The 19458-nt window shown below is 43.6% G+C and overlaps 1 protein-coding gene across 1 annotated transcript in view; it reads left to right on the top strand.

Moving 5' to 3' along the window:
- The first annotated feature begins 1786 nt into the window (after positions 1-1786).
- CREB3L2 (cAMP responsive element binding protein 3 like 2) overlaps positions 1787-19458 on the top strand; it is a 124025-nt gene continuing 106353 nt past the window's right edge. The window contains exons 1-2 of the mRNA XM_061198773.1: positions 1787-1841; positions 2150-2281. Of these exons, the coding sequence (XP_061054756.1) occupies positions 2180-2281 (102 nt within the window). The 5' untranslated portion in view covers positions 1787-1841; positions 2150-2179. The remainder of the gene's footprint in view (positions 1842-2149; positions 2282-19458) is intronic.

The following is a 19458-nucleotide window of genomic DNA, read 5'->3' as shown; positions in this document are numbered from 1 at the left end:
GCAGTTTCAGAGGGTGTGAACACCAGGCAGCAGGATCTTCGGAGCCATCTTAGAAACTGCCAACACATGGGGCAAAAGCAGGGACTGACATTGCCTGAGGCAGAAATGTTTGACAGATACATGCTTGTATTCCAATTTAAGGAGGGTGTGCATGTTTCTTACCTCACTTGCTTATGTTGAGTGTTACTAAGAAAAATGGAAAAAGTTTCTAAAAATTGAAAAGGTGATCTATGAAAAGAATGTGGTGAAGGTGGTAGCAGACTGGAAAATAAAAACCAAGGACTAAGAGAAAAATGAGAAAACTATTATACAAGGAAGGTACGGGGCCCATAAACTAGAATTTCTACTTACGCATTAAAATATTCTCCAACGACCCAGGAGACAGGACCAGACAAATGGAACAGTTTCTACGATAAACGACCACTTAAAGACACCATAGAGTTCTAAGACAAAATTGGACTGACCCTAACCACCAAAAAATACTTGCGAAGGGGACAAAGTAACACCTCCATACCGGAATGTGCCATTGTAAGAAACTTCTGGAGACAATTGGCAAAGACTCCCTCACATTTAAAATGAGCAAACTATATATGCAAGCGCTTTGTTTCCTTAAAAGGAGTCTGACGCAATATTGTAAAGCAACTATACTCCAATAAAAATTAATTAAAAAAAAGAAGAAAAAAAAAGGAGTCTGAAAGGAGGGGAAAAAATCACAAGTTGAGGGAAAATAATTTAGAAGAGGCTATCTCTTACCGAATCTAGGCAGGCCTGGTGCTCTGTCCCCTGCCCATCTCTCAGGCCACCTCTCCCCTCACTCACTCCCTGGCACCTCAATCCGCAGCCACACTTGTCTCCTTGGCTGTCTGTAAAACACCAGCTTCTCCCCAAACCTCATTTCATTCAGGACTGTTCCCAAACGTCACCTACCCAGAAAGAACTTCCCTGATTGCTATCTAAAATAGCATCGATCTGCCCCATCCTCTTACCTTGCTTTGATTTTTCTTTATAGCAGTTACCAGTTTCTGACATTATACGTTTCTTTACCTGTTTATTGTCTGACTCTTCCACTGAGGTAAAATCTCTATGACCTGGAAAAGGAAGCCGTTGGCTCTTTTCAACAATGTCTGTTGGGTAAATAAAGGAAAAAAATAGAATAAGGAGAGCCCATAAAAAACACGTCAGGAGAAGAGCCTAACAGCGGGAGAAAAACCTGAAGCACAAGCAATTTCAATTTGCCAGATACGTGCTAACATGAATTCATGCATAATAGAGAATATTTACATTTGTGTGTAATATGTGACTTAGTTTTTAAAAATCCTGAAAGACTCAAATGAGCTAAACTACTTGAAAATATTTAGGACAGTACGTAAGCCAGCCCTCCCAGCAGCTCTCTCTTTTTCTACACGCGCGCGCTAATTTCTCTCGATTCTCAGGCGACTGAGCGCACCCTCCCTCTTATAAAATGTATTCTTGTCGCTATTTGATTGGCTGTCCCTCCCAGGCGCTCCTTCCTCATTGGTTGCGCCCCCAGTCCATCACTCCTGGGCTTAAGCACTCCATTTGTCTGCTGCCGCAGACCGCGGCTGCCGGCGGTACTAAAACCGGAGTAGCTCCCCGGTGACGTCAAAGGCGCTGCCCGCCCACATTCCAAAGCCTGGGCGGAGACTTCCCGCTGCCCCTGCCTCTGGACGGAGAGCAAGACTTCTGATTGGGTAGGGCGGGAGAAGTGAGCATCCGATTGGTCCCCGTCCTGGAGGGAGGCGGAGTCATAGCTGTCTCCCGGAGCAGAGCTGAGGAGCCCTGGGGAATCTCAAAGTTTGTGTCTGGAGCAGTAGTGGAAAGTGAGCTTAGTGAGAAGGGCTTTTCTTGGGATGAGTACTGATCTCCTGCCTTTATTTTGGATACACACCCTGCTCTATTCTCCTCAGCCTTCGGTCTGATCTCTAGACAGTCTGTCTCCTCTGGGGATTCTCAAATCTCCGAGGACGCTGGACCGGAGCCCTTGGCAATTCTCTCTCAGGCAGAGGAGCGAACGTTTTCCTTCCTAAGTGCATAAGCTACACGCATACGCACACACACGCACACACACTCACGCAGAGGCGGATCTCGCCCTCCGAGGCCGCCCTAACCGCTCCCCTCCTGCCCTCAGCATCCTCGGCCCAGCGCGCCTCGGACCACCATGGAGGTGCTGGAGAGCGGGGAGCAGAGCGTCCTGCAGTGGGACCGCAAGCTGAGCGAGCTGTCAGAGCCCGGGGAAACCGAGGCTCTCATGTATCACACGGTGAGGACTTGGCGGGGCGGCGAAGGGGCGGCTTGAGAGGGGGAAGTGTCATCAAAGGAACAGCTAGGGACAGGGGACTGGGAAGGAAGTATTTGGGAAGAGCATGCCGAGAATGGAGAGATCTGGGGAGAGGTGTGGTTTTTCTAGCTGAACAGTGAAGGTGGGCCGCTGTCTCTTTTAAACTTTTGATAATAGTAACGACGCTTTGTATTCCTTCAGCAACTTATACTCTTTTCCCCGAGGGCTTTTCACATCTGCTATATCATTTCCTATTGCGCTGTAAAGCAGGAGAAGGGGTAGACGTTTTGATAATCTGCCTCTGTTTAGTTTGCTACTAATTTTTGTGGGAAGATTTTTTAAAAACTGGGCAAAATAAAGTAGCATTTTCTTTCCTTCGCTGTCATATTCTCTCTTTCTCTTCTTTTACTTTCTTATTTGAATTTTAAGAAGTATACCTGTGTGTGTGTGTGTGTGTTTTGAAAAAAGGTCCCTTCATATTAGGAGGAAGACTACTTTATTTGGCTCCTTTAACTGTTCAGCCAAGAAATCTGCTTCCTCCTTCTTCAGAGGAAAATCAGCAAAGGAGAATGGAAAATCAGCAAAGGAGAATGGAAAATCTGAGGCAGTGCATATTTCAGAAAGGCTTTGGAGAAGGTGGGGCAGCTCACCAGTTCCTTGCTCAGTCTTATGTCCCAGAGATCCCTTTGGGCATTAAACTGTCACAGAGCACACACATTTCTTATAAAGTTTTCAATTTCAAGATTTTGGTATTAAATTTGCAAAATGAAATTTTGTTTCCAACAGCCAGCACTGATAATATGACTTTATTATGAGATCTCTTTGTTTCTTTTTTACAAATGCAGAGTTTGTATAGACAGAGAGAAAGAGAGAGAGACACTAATGAGAAAATGAGAGGCTTGGCTATTTCCCCTTCATGATTCTTTTAATGGAGTCAGTGCCAGGATATTTGAAACTTTTGCAAAATGGCCTGCAGGCTCCACCCCTTTGGCCTTTGCCTCTGGCTGACGTTATTTTGGGAAAAGGGATGAGGGCCTCCCTGTGATTCCCACCAAGGCATTTGTGGTGGCTGAGAATGGCTTGTTGAAAACATGCCGAGTGCAGGGCAGAGAGGTAGTGGAAGTTCATGCCGGGTCAAAAGCCAGATGTGTGGTGTGATCTTCTGGGCTTTGCTCACTGAGTCTGTCCCGAGGGCACCACATGGGCTGCCTTTGGATTGGGGCCCCAGATGTGCTTCCCGTCGCCAGGACAGAACTCAGAGAACGCTGGCCCTCAAATATCTTCTGATAGTATCTCCAGATGTTTCTCCTGACATAGGTCACATTTTAGCCATTTGCGAGGGGCAGCTCTTCTCTTTTGTTCTCACGAATACTGTGAAAATGTCTCATCCCGAAGCTGTAATGCTTTGTGTTGTCTTTCAGCTGGTGCGATGAATTATGCACAGCATCCTCATTCCCTTTCTCAGGCCTCATGACTTGCATTTGTGAGATCTTATGCCAGGGTTTGAGATGCTACCCGTGACTGTGACATTAACTTCAGGCAAGACAGCTTGGACTGGCTCTAACTGACATCTTTATGCACAGTTTCAGGGGTAGAGCCCTTACCTTCCTTTTGGTAGCAAGGGCTTAGTTTTTCTATGTCATTGTAATGAAGCAGCGATGGGTGATTATTTTTCTTCTAATTTGATTTTTTTTTAAATTACTTTTATGTATGCCACTTAGGGACGTGTCTCTCTTCTGGGCAGCTCACTTATATAAAATGCCACTCGTCATTGCTGCAAGCCGTGGCCCACAAACTGAGTATATGAATTAGTGTTGAAAGACGTATTGGATTTGGTAGCACAGACAACTGGGTTATATTCCTTCTAAACTAAGGGGAGTTTGGCAGAGATTTGAAAATAGATAACTTTCCCATCTGTTTCTTGAACTCTGTTGGGTATCCAGTTGCAGAGCTGGTTATTATTGCCATTTGTCCATAATGAGAAACGGCCTGACCTCCAAGTGGAAAAAGGATGGCCTAATGATGCATTCACTCACAGATTTATTTGTTCTTTCAGTGAATGGTTATTGAAGAGCTTCTATGTGCGAAACACTGTTCTAAGCAGTTGGGATACATCAGTGAACCAAAAAGACCTCAAAATTCTTGACCTTGAGAAGCTTACACTCTGGGCCTGAAGTAGGGGAGAAGGTTATCTCAGCAGGATGAAAAGCCAGAGCAAAGGCTCTAAGGTGGGAGCGTGTCTGGCATGAGCTTATGGTAACATCACCTTCTGTTTTAGATCCCCCCATTTTTGTCAGTTTTTTTCTTGTAAAAATGCAGGTTACTTCTGAGGCAGAGTGCCTGTTTTTGGAATGGCCCAGTGAAACTTTCCAAGTTGAGCGGATTAGGCATCACATAGGGAGAGGAGAGCCTGCAGGGAGGGTAAGGTACAAATGTAAGCTGGGAAATTGGTAAGATAGTATAGCTATCATCTATTGTATATTTATTATTTGAAAGGGAGGGCTGGCTTCATGGGCCTGCCACCTGTGCAGTCCCACAGGGCCCCGCACTTTGATGCTCTGCTGTCACCATCATGAGATCCTCAATAATTTTTGAACAAGGGCCCACACATTTGCATTTTGCAGCAGGTCCCATAGATTATGTAGCTGGTCCTCATGAAAGGCATTTTACTTAGTGCTTTACAAAAATGATGTATCAGTGGGACTTCCCTGGCGGTTCAGTGGTTAAGACTCAGAGCTTCCACTGCAGGGGGCACAGGTTCGATCCCTGATCAGGGAACTAAGATCCCTCATGCCGCCGGGCACAGCCAAAAAAAAGAGGATATCTCAATAATCCAGTGAAGGAGTCGTTTTACAGATAAGAAAACTGAGGCTTAATGAGTTTAAGTGACTTGGTAAAAGGTCATTTAAACTCAAGTCTACCTGCCTCCAAAGCCCAAGCTCTTGCCCACTATGCTGTATGAATGAAGGATCCAGACTTAAAAGGAACTGAGTCAGAGGATAGGGAGTCAGAAATTGCTGAGTCTGAAGGCAGCTAATATTTAACTGAGGTGGCAGTGCAGCCACCAGCCCTTCCTAGCATGATCACTCTCTTTGCTCTAAATAGGGATTTAGCTACCACATGCATGATTGCTAATGCCCTGTTTTAGCAAAACTGTCACCTACCTGATTTTAAAAATATAGAAGTTGCCCGAGGCTGGGATTGTCACGCCTCCGAGGTGCCTTCTGTGAGCCATCAGGAGCAGTGTTTTTCTCATTTGGTTAGTTATGAAGAAAACTTCTGGGTCCAGAAGGACAAAGGCTTAGAGGAGACAGTTTCAAAGTCTATAAAATAATGAACCACACAGAGCGACTTTGGACTTGCTTATTAGATCCTGAATTATTAGAGCTTTGGGCTTCCTCTTGAAGCTGAAAAAATAGTTCCCATACAGATGATGAGATATAATTTTAAATCAGTGAGTAGTACATTTAGGAAAGCTATTGCTTCTAGAGTGGATACAAGCTAAAACTGGTTTCAGAAAAGATGGCAGATATAAAAATGAGGAGTGTATATATTATGGTTTCAAATCATTGCAAGAAGCCTTGTCCCTTCCCCTAAACCTGCCAGGATGTTGGATGTTTCTAACATTCATGTTGGGTTTCCTGTAAGATTCTGTGCAAATTACATTTCTGGGAATTTACTGTGGGATTTTGCAATTTAAAGAGCAAAACAGTCCATAAATCTTATCTATGTATATTATTACATGCACTGACTATATCTGGGCGGATGCTCAAGAAACAGATGGCTGATGTTTTTCTGGTGAGGGGACTTGAGGAACTAGAGGTCAAGAGAGGGAGGGAGGGAGAGGGAGTTACTTACACACTATCCCTTTCGTACTGTTCAAACTTTTACCTCCTGAAAGTATTTAGGAAATGAAAAATGACAACTTAAAGGCACCACATAAAACTGGACTAGAGGTAATTTTAGGCTGCATTTCCTTGGGGAGAGAGGGCGTTCTGGTGCTCACTCAATACCACCAGAGTTGCTGGAGGCCTTGGGTAATGAATAGAGGAAGCAGGAGTGCTTGCTGGAAAAGGGCGTTGAGGATGGAGGATTAACAGTGGGTTTGTGTATGATAAACTTCGTGCTCTTGGTAATTTTCTTACAGCTCAGTTTAGCAATCTGGAAAAGAGGGATTTTATCAATTTTTGCAATGATTATTTTTTTTAAGATATACAATAGGATACCTTTTCTTTGCAAAGATAACGACAGAGGTTCTGCTTGGTATTTCATTTTATTTTATTGAGGTATAGTTGATTTACAATATCATGTTAGTTTCAGGTGTACAGCACAGTGATTCACTTATATATATATATTTTTTTTTTTTTTCTTTTTCCGATTCTTTTCCCTTATAGGTTATTACGAAATGTTAAGTATAGCTTCCTGTGCTATAAGAAGGTCCTTGTTGGTTATCTATTTTATATATAGTAGTGTGTATCAGTTAATTCCAACCTCCTAATTTAGTTCTGCTTCTTTGAAATACTAAATTCATGTAAATCCAGTTCTTTGTAGAATTATTAGTGGTTATACGCTTAAATTTTATATCCAGTTGGTTCTTAAAATGAAATGACTGAGCCCAGAGGGTGGTAGGTGAGGTGTTAAGGGTAGGTTCCACCTGCCTGGTGAGCGGATGTGAAGGCCATCTGGCTTCCACATCCATCGTGACTGCCGGAAGGTGGATGGCCGATCTGAGAGGCTGGTGGTTTCCCCTTCCTCTCGGCGGCCCAGAGACTTGATAGGGCTCCCGTGGGATATGGGAGCTTTTGGTTTGATGTTCGCCTCCTATTGTTGGCCTCTGCCCAGGTTCTGAGTGGGACCCTGGGTCCTTGTGGCTTGAGAAATCATTACTTCTGGTCACCTGACCTCCACCAATTGAATAAAGGTAATGAGTTCCAGTAGGAGACAGAATTGTGAAGTCAGTATAATTTGTCTTCAAGACCCTACTTCACCTTTCTTCACCTTCCCTCCTTTCATGTTTCCCTCGCTTCTTGGACCCCAAGTTGCTCGCTGTAATGGTGTTCTCTTTCCAACTCCTCCTCTTTAATTTTGTTCTCAGGAAAGATTTTTAAGCTTACACTAAAAATTTCCATATTAGTAAAGCTTAACATATGACCCCTAAATGGGCATTTATATTTAACAATAATTTCTTGAATCTCTAAATGGAGAACTTTAGGCAATAGCCAGGTAGTAGGGGAGGAGTATTTGGGGAACTGGGGGGGAGCTCTCACTACCCCTCTGCTGTGGCCCCTATTCATAAGGCGGCCTTGCATATATGTTGCTGATTTAGCTATGATCTAAAGAATTTTCATTGTTTTGGTGAAAAATCTTTGACTCAATTATATTATTGTCTCTGAAATTGTTCTCACTGTGTTAACACGGGTTGGGGGAAGGTGGGCTTGGGCACAGCTCTGAAAGATGAGAGGGCAGTACTGAGTTTTGTACTTGCCCTCTTTCTTGAGTGATCCCTGAGTAATGATATCCTATTGCGCTCTGATGTGAAGTTGCTCTGGCAGGAGAAATGAGGCACTGCATCTAGATTAATAATTGAATTAAATGACAATGCTTGCCGCTGTGAGTAACTGAAAACCGATTCACATTGCTTACACAATAAGTGAATTATTCTGTCACGTTGCAAGATGCCTAAAAGTATAGCTACATGTTTGGCTGATTCAGCAGCTCCTCAGTTCATCGTGGACCTAGATTCCATCCATCCATATGCAGGTTTCATCTTCAAGTTGGAGGCAACCAGAAGGCAACTCATACCCATATGAGTTTCAGGTGTTCAAATAAAAATGACAATATCCAAAGGGAGAAGAGAGGTTGTGTCTTCCCCGTGTCCTTTTTTAAGATGGAAGAAACTTTTTTTAGATGCCTACCAGCTGATTTCTCTTCGAGCTTTATTGTCAAGGATTGGATCACATCATCATTTCTGAACCAATGGCTGGAAAGGGATTTACCTGATAGGCTTAGATTAGTCATGTGGGAATGGAGGAGCTATTGGAGCCTCAACCAGCATGACCATGTGTAATGATCATTAGTAAAATAGTCTGAGTTGGCAGACCTTTCCTTCACTAAAAGGTGTGTTCATTTAGCCAATGGCTGTTTTTCTCGCAAAGGTGGGCTAGCAAATGGAAAATGTTTTAAAACATTTAAACATGGAATATCTCTGCAATGCATGCAAAGGCTATCATGGAGGGGGTACTGCTGTGTCCCAACTCACGAATGAGGAAATGTAGAATTAACTATATTATCTGAACTCTCTGCGTCAGGGTCAAATATCAGGGCTGGAGGTAACTAGCTGAGCCTGTAATCATGATCACGGTGCAAGACAAGAATGACTTGTTCTGTTCGAGGTCCACACAACCTCATCTCCGCAGGCAGAGAGCTGAATGCCATTTTTCAAAGAAGCTGTTTTTCCAGTTGCATATGGCTATTCAAACACTGATAAGGTCAGAGTGTGCCTGTTTGCTGCTTGAACTGCCGGCCTCAGCCCTGCGGGGCTCTGACCTGTCTGTGGACTGTCTTGGGGCAAATGGCCTTAGGCTTTGGCTGAGAGTTTGGTAGGACTGAGGGCCTAGGGCTGCAGAGTGTCTGAATTGCTTGTCAGTGATTTTATGAATGAGGGAGTAGTGTTTACATTCCCTACCTCAGTCGAGTCAAACCTGAAATGAAATGGTGAGATTCACCATTGGTGTCAACCTTGAGTCTATTCCCCCTTCTCCCAGCTCACCACATGCTCTCCGGCTCTTCCAAGTGAAGCTCCAAGTGACGTCATTTTTTCCCTGAATGGAATTGTCTAGGTTACCCACAAGGCACATAGGAGGTGATGGCCCCTTTTATCTATGGAGAATCTGAGGCCTCGAGCAAAAAAGAGACCTCAGCTGGAACACAAGCTTCTTGAAGGCAGGGGACATGACTGTCTTTTCTATACTCCCAAGCACAGGATGCTCAGAGATATGTAATACTTGCTTGATGCACAATTACGTAGAGTGAGGCAGTCTTGGAGAATGAATAAGCTCAGTGGCCTTGGTCTCTTTTGTTAATGTATTTTTTTAAAACTCTGGATGCTTGTAAATGCCTCTGAAAGTCTGAAAATTTAATATGAAAGTGACTTGGGTAGTTTGATGTCAATAACTTTTCTTGTTTAGTTTTGAGACCCAGATGGGAGGGAGGATGATTCTATAATAGTCCCAGTTTCCGCTAGAGTAGAATTGAAGGCAGCGTTGTGGAAAGGGTGTGCCTTCGAGCCAGGCAGATTTGGAATCCAGGGCCACTGGTTCTCTGGTGACCTTGGGCAAGTAACCTCTCCTCTTTGGGTCTCAGTTTCTTCACATGTCACTGCCTAGCCCATAGTGTACACACTTTTTCACACTCTCCTCTAAGTCAAATGTCTTCTTTCTGGGGAAGAGGTATCCCCACCTCAGGAGTCTGATATCATTCAGGAAGCACAAGGGACCTGTAATTATTCTCTCTCAGGCATCTTCATTTCCTCTCCTCCCCAGCTTCTGCCTTCTGCTGTAAACACAGGTCTCTGCCTTGAACACATGTTTGCCAGATGCTGTTGCCCCTCCTTGCTCTGCTTGTTTTTTCTCTTTTGTTTACTGCCAGGTTTTCTCAGACAAGTAGTCAATAGCTACGGCCTCCATATCCTCAGTTTTTACTTCTGCCTCCTGTATGTTCTGGTTCCTACTGCTGCCTGAAGGTTCTCCAACTTCTCTCTAACTGCTCCATCCACTAGTTTTCTCTCCATCCTTACCTGCAAGGCCTCATGGGAACATTTGGCAATATTGACCGACCACACGTTCATCTCGTAACTCGCTCTTGCTTTGGCTCCCCTGATACCCTGGGAGGCTTAGTTTTTCCTCCTTTGCCGGCTGTTAAATGTGATCGTTTGGTACTTGGTCTTGTGTTCTCCCTGTACACTCTCCTGGGCTCCTCCATCAACTTCAATACAGCTGGTTCTCAGATCTTTACATCTGTTAGTTGTCTGTGGATGGAAACTGGGAGATCTTTGGAATATGACCCAAGATCTCCTGGGCCCTCATGAGCTGTAGAGTGGCTCTGGCTGGGTAACCTTTGAATCTTCGTGGTGCATTACTTTGAGAAGAGCTGAGAACACTTTGATCCCCCGTATCACCGCACCCCTGTTATCTCAGGGGATGTTTTGTGACTCAGCTCTCCTGCAGTGTAAACCCAAGAGAGGCTCATGAGTCATTGCTGGGACACAGCTGTTTCTTGAGTCAGTGTCACCCATCAGATGCAGGCTGTGTTTTGACTGGGTTCGTACTTATTCTTCAGCTTGGGAAGCACTTTTTTGGTGTTCTGCGGTGGTGTATCTAATTTTTTTCTAGGACTGAGTGGAAGGTCAGTGCAAAAGTCAGACATAAGTTCTTAGATCTTGTACCATTGATCCTTCTGGTGTGTATAGCTGCTGTCGAGCTCAGTTACAGTTGCCTGAGGTTGAATTGCCTGCCCTTGAGTTGCTCTATTCTGGTGTAATTTATTTATCTAAACTTTATTGACATTACTGAAGAGCTTTTAAAGAATTGAGACGGGTGACGCTGAGCCACTCAAATTTGTATGCCTGCTTCTTGTTAGAAGTATCTTGGAAGAGAGTTTTTCTTTGGAAAAACTCATTGTAGAACAAGTTACTTCACACCCTCCGTCTCAGTTTATCCTGCTGTAAAATGCTGCATTTGTATTATGGTCCCAGAGGTTCCTTTTAACTCCAAAGTTCTGTGCTGAGTATCATGCTCTCACCCTTGAAAGTCTCTGATCTTTAAAAAATGGGTGATTTAAAACAACAACAGCAAAGGTCAGTTGATTACCTCTTTCCTTTGGGCACTCAGTTGGCGGGTATAGTTTTGCATTTTGTAGCCTCTGTTTTCTGACTTAAAAACCTTGCTTCAGTAAAACCCAGACAAAATAAAGAATGGAAAAACAGAGAGACACAGAGGTAGGAAACATTTTTTTTTAACATCACACACACACACATACACACACACACACACACGCACACCCCTCTTCAGACTTCTTGGCAAATTAGAGGAGTCTGGGGAAAAAAAATCTACAAATAGGTTTCTAGTCGTCTGAGTGGAAAATCTTGGTTTTTTAACATTTCATATCTTGGAAATGTCTGAATAGTTTTTGTTTAAAGGGAAATTCCTTTTGGCTGAGAAGAGCCTGCAGGATTCAAACTGATAGGGTGATTTTTTTAGGAAACTTGGAGGAAACAAGGATTTGCGATGAAAATGCTTTCTCACTAGCCAATTGTGTCAAACAGACATTTAAATCCAAGGTTACCAGTCATAGCATTTGAAAGATTCAGCCATTAACTCCTTCCTTCCCCTCGCTTCCTGTCTGTACATCCTGGGGAAATATCTCTCATCACTGGTCCTTCCTCCAATTTGAGGAACTTAATGAACTGCTTTTCTAAACCTGTGCATGTTCTAGGCAGGAGGATATACATTCTTGACCTTGTGGTTCTCCCAGAAGAGTGGGAAGGGAGATATGTAAAGAAGTCATTCAATCACAAGTCATTAAATATCTGGTGTACATTTTGCTTTAAATCCGCGTTCAAAGTATTTCTGGCACACAGAGGGTGGAACAAGAGATCTGAAGGAGATGAGTTGGAGAGCCTCTCACTGAAAAGGTGATATTTGCATTGGGTCCTGAAGTATAAATAGGAGTTCTCCAGGCCATGGGAACAGCAGATACAGAGTAGGAATGTATAAAATGTCATAGTTGATTCTGGGAATCCCAAGTGGTTTTATGTAGTTTCGAGTAGGATGCTCTGTGGGGAGTGTTGGGAGATATGATAAGATCACACAAGGTCTGCATGCTTTGTTAACCATTTGGATATTCTTTTGTGGGCAGTAGTGTGGGAAGCTTTTACGACTTTTAATAAAAATGAGACAGAGAGAGAAGTGTGTTTTGGAAAGGAAACCCTAGTGTTTATGAAGTATGGATTGGAGGGGAGAATTAATGGCAGCAAGATGATCTGCTGGCTGGCTATTTCATCCGTGAAGTAGAACAAGGCACCACGAGGGCCTTGAACCAGACAGGGAGCAGCACATGAATACAAGAAAGGGTTAGGAGCTGGACGTGAAGACTTGCTGGCAGTGGGGCATGCGAGGGATATGGGAGGCGTCGTGGTTTCTGATGTGGCACACTGAGTGGATGGTGCTGCCCTTCGTGCAGGAAGATGAGTTTGCTGGGGAAGATAGTGAGTTCAATTTTGGACATGGTGATGCTGATGTGTTCATGGCACATTCCGGAGAGGTACCTGAAAGGCATTTGGAAACATGGGTCTGGAGTTCTGGAGAAAGGTCTGGAGATGTAGATTTGGGTGTTATGAATCTCGTGGGGGAGAAGAGAAGCCAATAGTCCTAATAAGATAGTCCAGCGAGGTCAGGGGGAGAGTGAGGAGTGTGAGAGCAAAGCTGAGAATGAAGCCCTGGGGACACTTGAAGTGTTAGCAGGCGAAGAGAAATCTGCAGGTGGAACTCAGAAGGAAGCCGCAGAAAAAGTGGAGAAAATCCAGGAAAATCCAGGATCCAAAGAGGGGAGGGTTGCTACGGAGTGGTCAAGATAAAGAAGGGCTGAGTATGCTTTTCAGCTGCCTGCCAAGCACTGTGCGGTGTTAGCTCAGGGCGGGACCGTGTCCTGGAGCCGCAGAGGTCCCCCGGGGGTCTGGACCTGTGGGCATGCTCTGTGGCTTTGTGCCTAGGGAGTGCAGGCCTCGCTTCCAGGCAAGAGCAGAAACTGCAGGAGGGCAGGTGCTGGGAGTAAATATGCATGGTAGATAATATGTACAATAGTGCCTCTTTCTTTCCTTTTGTTTTTGTAAAATCAGTCCTCAAAATTGGCCCTGGAGACTGTCCCCGTGCCCGTGCAGTATTATGAAGGTCCTTTCTTCATTCTTCTCTCCACGCTGAATCCACCTATTCCTGATGTCCTTCTCATGAACGAAGAGTAGTTTGTGCCTGGGTCCCTTTGTGCATGTGTCATTTAGGGGGTCTCAGGCTTTGAGGCATGCAAAAGGAGGGTCTCTGGACTCATTAATTCTGTATAAGACAGTTGGGATTTATCAAATGCCTAGAAGGCTTGAGCCTTTTCCTTTCTATATTTCTGCTGACTTCCCACTGAGAAAGTATCAAGTGGACCCAGTGGTTGCCAAAGATAAGTTTGATCACAGAGACATCAACGATATTCACATGTTAGGAAAATAGAAAAAAAACCAAATTGACCCCATTTTTAATGACGTAATAATAGGGGCAGGTGAGGACAAATGGTTTTGTAATAAGAATATGAGCCCGAGGGCTTTCCAGTGGAAGGAACACTAAAGTAAATGATGCCGCTTCAAAGAAAATGTGCAGCTCCAAGCAGTGCCTGGGTTTCAGGACCTACAGAGGGGACTATGGAGGGCACCCTCCACTCCTCCCCGTGCCCCCTGCATTATGGGGCTCGATTCTACCTTTGCTCTCTGCGTCCCTGTATCCAGGATGTTGCTTTCATGGCCCTCAGCCCTCCTGGGGAGATGAGGAACAGGAATGGGAGGAGAAGTCTGACCCCAGGACTGAAGTTGGGCCCAGGAAACAAGAGGGTGGAGAATAAGGAGAATTCTGCTTTCCGACTGACTGCACAGGGAGGAAGCGGGTGGCCCTTCTCAGCCCAGAGCAGAACAGATTCCTGTGAGGTGACACCGAGTTGAGAATTCACCCAGCACAGTTCAGCTACAGTATGGGTTAAGTTGGTCTCTTGGCTGACTGGGAACCAATTACTTTTTTAAAATATATATATTCTTTTCCTTTATGGTTTATCATAGGATATTGAATATAGTTCCCTGTGCTATAGAGGTAGGACCTTGTTGTTTACCCATCCTATATAAAATAGTCTACATCTGCTAATCCCAAACTCCCAGGCCTTGCCTCCTCCACCCACTCCCCCTTGGCAACCGCAAGTCTATTTTCTACCTCTGTGAGTCTGTTTCTGTTTCATAGATAGGTTCATTTGTGTCGTATTCTAGATTCCACATGTAAGTGATATCACATTTGGTATTTGTCTTTCTCTTTCTGACTTACTTCACGTAGTATGATAATCTCTAGTTGCATCCATGTTGCTGCAAAAGGCATTATTCTGTTCTTTTTTATGGCTGAGTAGTATTCCATTGTATATATGTACTACATCTTCTTTATCCATTCATCTATTGATGGACATTTAGGTTGTTTCCTAAATGTGAATAGTGAATAGTGCTGCTATGAACATAGGGATGCATGTATCTTTTTGAATTATAGTTTTGTCTGAGTATATGCCCAAGAGTAGTATTGCTGGATCATATGGTAATTCTATGTTTAGTTTTCTGAGGATCCTCCACACTGTCTTCCATAGTGGCTGCACCAACTTACATTCCCACCAACAGTGTAGGAGGGGGAACCGATTACTTTTGATCATGTTATTTCAATAACAATATGTCTTGTGAGTTTGAAGCACCTGTGTTACAAATTTTTTAAAAAATAGCCTTAATTTTTTAGAACAGCTTTAGGTTCACGGCAAAACTGAGCAGAATGTACAGAGTCTCCATACATTCCCTGCCATCCGCCCACCACGCACAACCTACCCCACCATCAGCATCCTGCTGTTACAAACTTTTGGAATGTGGATTCATAAGCTGGGGTTACCTGTGGCAGCTTTTGACTTTAACTTTGTTTTTTGAAATTAGTCACAGCCAAGCTCCCTTTTGTAATCCATCAGGAAGCCAGGTTGGTCCACAAGAGACTCAAACATATGCGTGTGTATATAGGCTGTCCCTCCATGCGCCCCCCCCCCCCCAACCTCTGCCCTCTTCCATTTACAAATGGCTTAGGAACTGGACATTGTCCTTTGGAAAGGAGGGTGGGATTGAGTGGGTGACATACTGTATTGTTTTGTACTCACAGAACCTGAAGCCGATCTTTGTAGCTATGACTTTTAACTTCCTACCCTGAGATAGTATTCATTTCTGAGGCACTGCCAGGAGTTGTTTTTCTGGTTCTGCTCTGGATTTGCAAGCTTTCTTTCCGGGGCTCTCCTGCAGCCCATGACCTACATTTGGGAGCAGCTGGAAGGCCTGGGGCTGTGGGCTGGGGAGGCCTAGGAGGTCAAGACCAAACCCAGATGGAGACTAACCTGACCCCCTTGGGTTCCAGGGCATCGTGCTCTAACTGAAGGTGCCCAGTGACCCTGGCAATCTTAACGTACACATACATTTTTGTGTTTGATGAGAAAGAGAGGCAGAGAAGTAGCAGCCAAAAAACCATTTGGTGTTTCAGCTGTGTTTACATATTAGGAACATGAGGTGGTTTTATTTTATTTTATTTTGTTTTTTTAACATCTTAACTGGAGTATAGTTGCTTTACAATGGTGTATTAGTTTCTGCTTTATAACAAAGTGAATCAGCTATACATATACATATATCCCCATATCTCCTCCCTCTTGCGTCTCCCTCCCACCCTCCCTATCCCACCCCTCTAGGTGGTCACAAAGCACCAAGCTGTTCTCCCTGTGCTATGCAGCTGCTTCCCACTAGCTATTTATTTTACATTTGGTAGTGTATATATGTCCATGCCACTCTCTCACTTCGTCCCAGCTTACCCTTCCCCCTCCTCGTGTCCTCAAGTCCATTCTCTACGTCTGCGTCTTTATTCCTGTCCTGCCCCTAGGTTCTTCAGAACCATTTTTTTAAGATTCCATATATATGTGTTAGCATATGGTATTTGGTTTTCTCTTTCTGACTTACTTCACTCAGTATGACAGACTCTAAGTCCATCCACCTCACTACAAATAACTCAATTTTGTTTCTTTTTATGGCTGAGTAATATTCCATTGTATATATGTGCCACATCTTCTTTATCCATTCATCTGTTGATGGACACTTAGGTTGCTTCCATGTCTGGGCTATTGTAAATAGAGCTGCAATGAACGTTGTGGTACATGACTCTTTTTGACTTATGGTTTTCTCAGGGTATATGCCCAGTAGTGGGATTGCTGGGTCATATGGTAGTCCTATTTTTAGTTTTTTAAGGAACCTCCATACTGCTCTCCATAGTGGCTGTATCAATTTACATTCCCACCAACAGTGCAAGAGGGTTCCCTTTTCTCCACACCCTCTCCAGCATTTATTGTTTGTAGATTTTTTGATGATGGCCATTCTGACTGGTGTGAGGTGATACCTCATTGTAGTTTTGATTTGCATTTCTCTAATGATTAGTGATGTTGAGCATTCTTTCATGTGTTTGTTGGCAATCTGTATATCTTTGGAGAAATGTCTATTTAGGTCTTCTGCCCATTTTTGGATTGGGTTGTTTGTTTCTTTAATATTGAGCTGCATGAGCTGCTTGTAAATTTTGGAGATTAATCCTTTGTCAGTTGCTTCATTTGCAAATATTTTCTCCCATTCTGAGGGTTGTCTTTTCGTCTTGTTTGTGGTTTCCTTTGCTGTGCAAAAGCTTTTAAGTTTCATTAGGTCCCATTTGTTTATTTTTGTTTTTATTTCCATTTCTCTAGGAGGTGGGTCAAAAAGGATCTTGCTATGATTTATGTCATAGAGTGTTCTGCCTATGTTTTCCTCTAAGAGTTTTATAGTGTCTGGCCTTACATTTAGGTCTTTAATCCATTTTGAGTTTATTTTTGTGTATGGTGTTAGGGAGTGTTCTAATTTCATTCTTTTACATGTGGCTGTCCAGTTTTCCCAGCACCATTTATTGAAGAGGCTGTCTTTTCTCCATTGTATACATGAGGTGGTTTTAAATCAAAGGAACCCAGTGTTTCCTTTCGACTTAAATACAGACTTATGGGAGGAAACTGCAATTAAGCTTGGCCCAGCTGAGAGGTGGATGGTTGAGTGGATTGAACATGATGAGTTTTCAGCTTTCTTATTCCCACTCTTCCTATTTCTGTTGTGGATTCTGAATGTCCTGTTGTCCGCTGATCACTCAACCACTGGGGCAGAGGGTTGGTAGAAAAAACAGGGATTTTGGAGTCAGCACTGACTTCATAGCCCTTATCACCACCAACAAATTATTTATTCAGTGCTTCCCAGTTCTGTCAACATGGCACTAAGAGAAAATGATGATATCTGCCCGGGGCATTGAAATAATGGATGAGGCTGATCACAGCCCAAGGGCTCTGTGGGCTCTAGCCTCCACTCAGGGCATTCCATAGGCATACTTGATGGGAAGCTACCAGAACAGTGGTGAGCACATCATAGGGAGCCAATGAAATATTTGCCAAGTGAATGGATGAATGAATGATTCTGGGCTTATGACCTGGTTCTGGCACTCCCTACTCTGGGTACCTTTCTGAGGTTGTTTCACAAGGCCGTGATAGAGGATGAGTGACATGATGTAAGTGAAGTGTCTGTCTCCATGTCGCGTACATGGCCTCTGCTTAGGAGATAGTAGGTTCCTGCCCTCCAGTTTTCTATTCCAATAATTTCAAGGAGGCATAGGAAGAAATGCTTGCTGAATTCTAAACTGAAGGAAAAAAATTAGTAAATAGAATAAAGCTTCTCTAATGTGACCTAGTTATTTTGCTTGTTTATTTCTCTAGTCTTACCGAGATATAATTGACATAGAACATGTGAGTGTCAGATATACAACATGACTTGATATATGTATATATTGCAAAATGATCACCACAGTGAATTTAGTTAGCGTTCATCATCTCACAGAGTTACAATTTTTTTTCCTTGTGATGGGAACTTTTAAGATCTACTGTCTTAGAGACTTTCCAATACACAATACAGAATTGTTAACTATAGTCACTATGTTGTACATTACATCCCCAGGACTTACTTATCTTATAGCTGGAAGTTGGTACCTTTTGGCCACCTTCACCCTAATGTGGCCTAATTGTGATGACATTTAGGGGGGGGAGAAAAACCCGAAGAGTTTTTTCAGTTCCTACCTGAATCTTTTTAGGCTCAAGGCCTGGTATTGATTTGCATGACTGAGTTCACACTTCGATTTTTCAAGCACCTGCTTCTGCAGAACTGAAATTCTTTGTAGGTTTTGAATTTGGGGGTGGGGATTGGTGGCAGGTGGTAGCATTCTTCACATCACAAGAGGCAAGGCATGTAGGGGCCGGCCCATTCCCTATTCCTGCCATCACCTGAAACAGCCATCTGTGACTGAGATGATTTACATTGCTTTTTTAATATAAATAGCGTTTCTGGGGCTGACTGTGATAAGGTTAAGAATTCATTAATAGGAAGAGAGTGGGAAGGAATGGTAAACGTGGTGTGGAACAGCCCCTGGGGGCCCTGCCCACAGCATCAGGGGGTCGTGCTAAAGGGCTCTCCATCTGCTGCGGCACTGCCTGGCCCCTGGACCTCCCCAGCAGTGCAACTTTGAGTGCTGTTGGTATGCTGCAGCAAACGCGTTAAAGCCACAGGCTCTCCTTCTGACCCAGGGCCTGAACTGACCTTCCAAAGTAGTTGATGTAAGTAGAGTTCAGCAAGGCAACCTCCCCTCAGTCTGTTTGCTTGGGAAGCAGAATTCTAAGTTGGTTTTCTCTGGCTGCCTTTTGTGTGGGCCAGCTAGCATTCTAACAGAAGGTCCATAGAGATTCTGGCATGTGAATGGACCCACATCCATAATGCCTTGTTATTATTTTGGCAGTTTCAGTAGAACTTTGAGAGGGAGATGTTAGAAACCTGTGTCCAAATCTTCATCCCCTCTGGAAGTTATAATTTTTATTTTAAACAAACACACAAAAAAACCCATTGCTGATAATGGGGTGAATGCCAAAGAGAGAAAAATCCTTAGCTGTAGAGGCTAACAAGTTTGAATGAGTAACCTGATGGTTCTTCTCTGTGGAGCTGCATATTTGCAAAACAGCTGGCAATTTGGGAGACTGGTTAGCCCTTCATTGGTTTTTCATGAAATGCAGATGATTTTCATGGAGAAGTTTGTTCTTTGGTATTTTCCAACCAAAAGAAAAATATCCTGGTAGGTAGATTTTTTTTTTTTTTCTTATTGCCCTTTTGAGAAACCACTGCCTGAGCCAAATTTAGAAAACAAAACAAAACAAAACAAAAGCAAACCAGAAACAAAAGTTTCAAGATTGCAAGCGTATATGTC

The sequence above is a fragment of the Eubalaena glacialis genome, chromosome 8, assembly GCF_028564815.1.
Source record: "Eubalaena glacialis isolate mEubGla1 chromosome 8, mEubGla1.1.hap2.+ XY, whole genome shotgun sequence".
NCBI classification, from domain to species: Eukaryota; Metazoa; Chordata; class Mammalia; order Artiodactyla; family Balaenidae; genus Eubalaena; species Eubalaena glacialis.
Note: the sequence above shows the minus strand (reverse complement) of the source record. Positions and strands in the feature narration are given on the sequence as shown.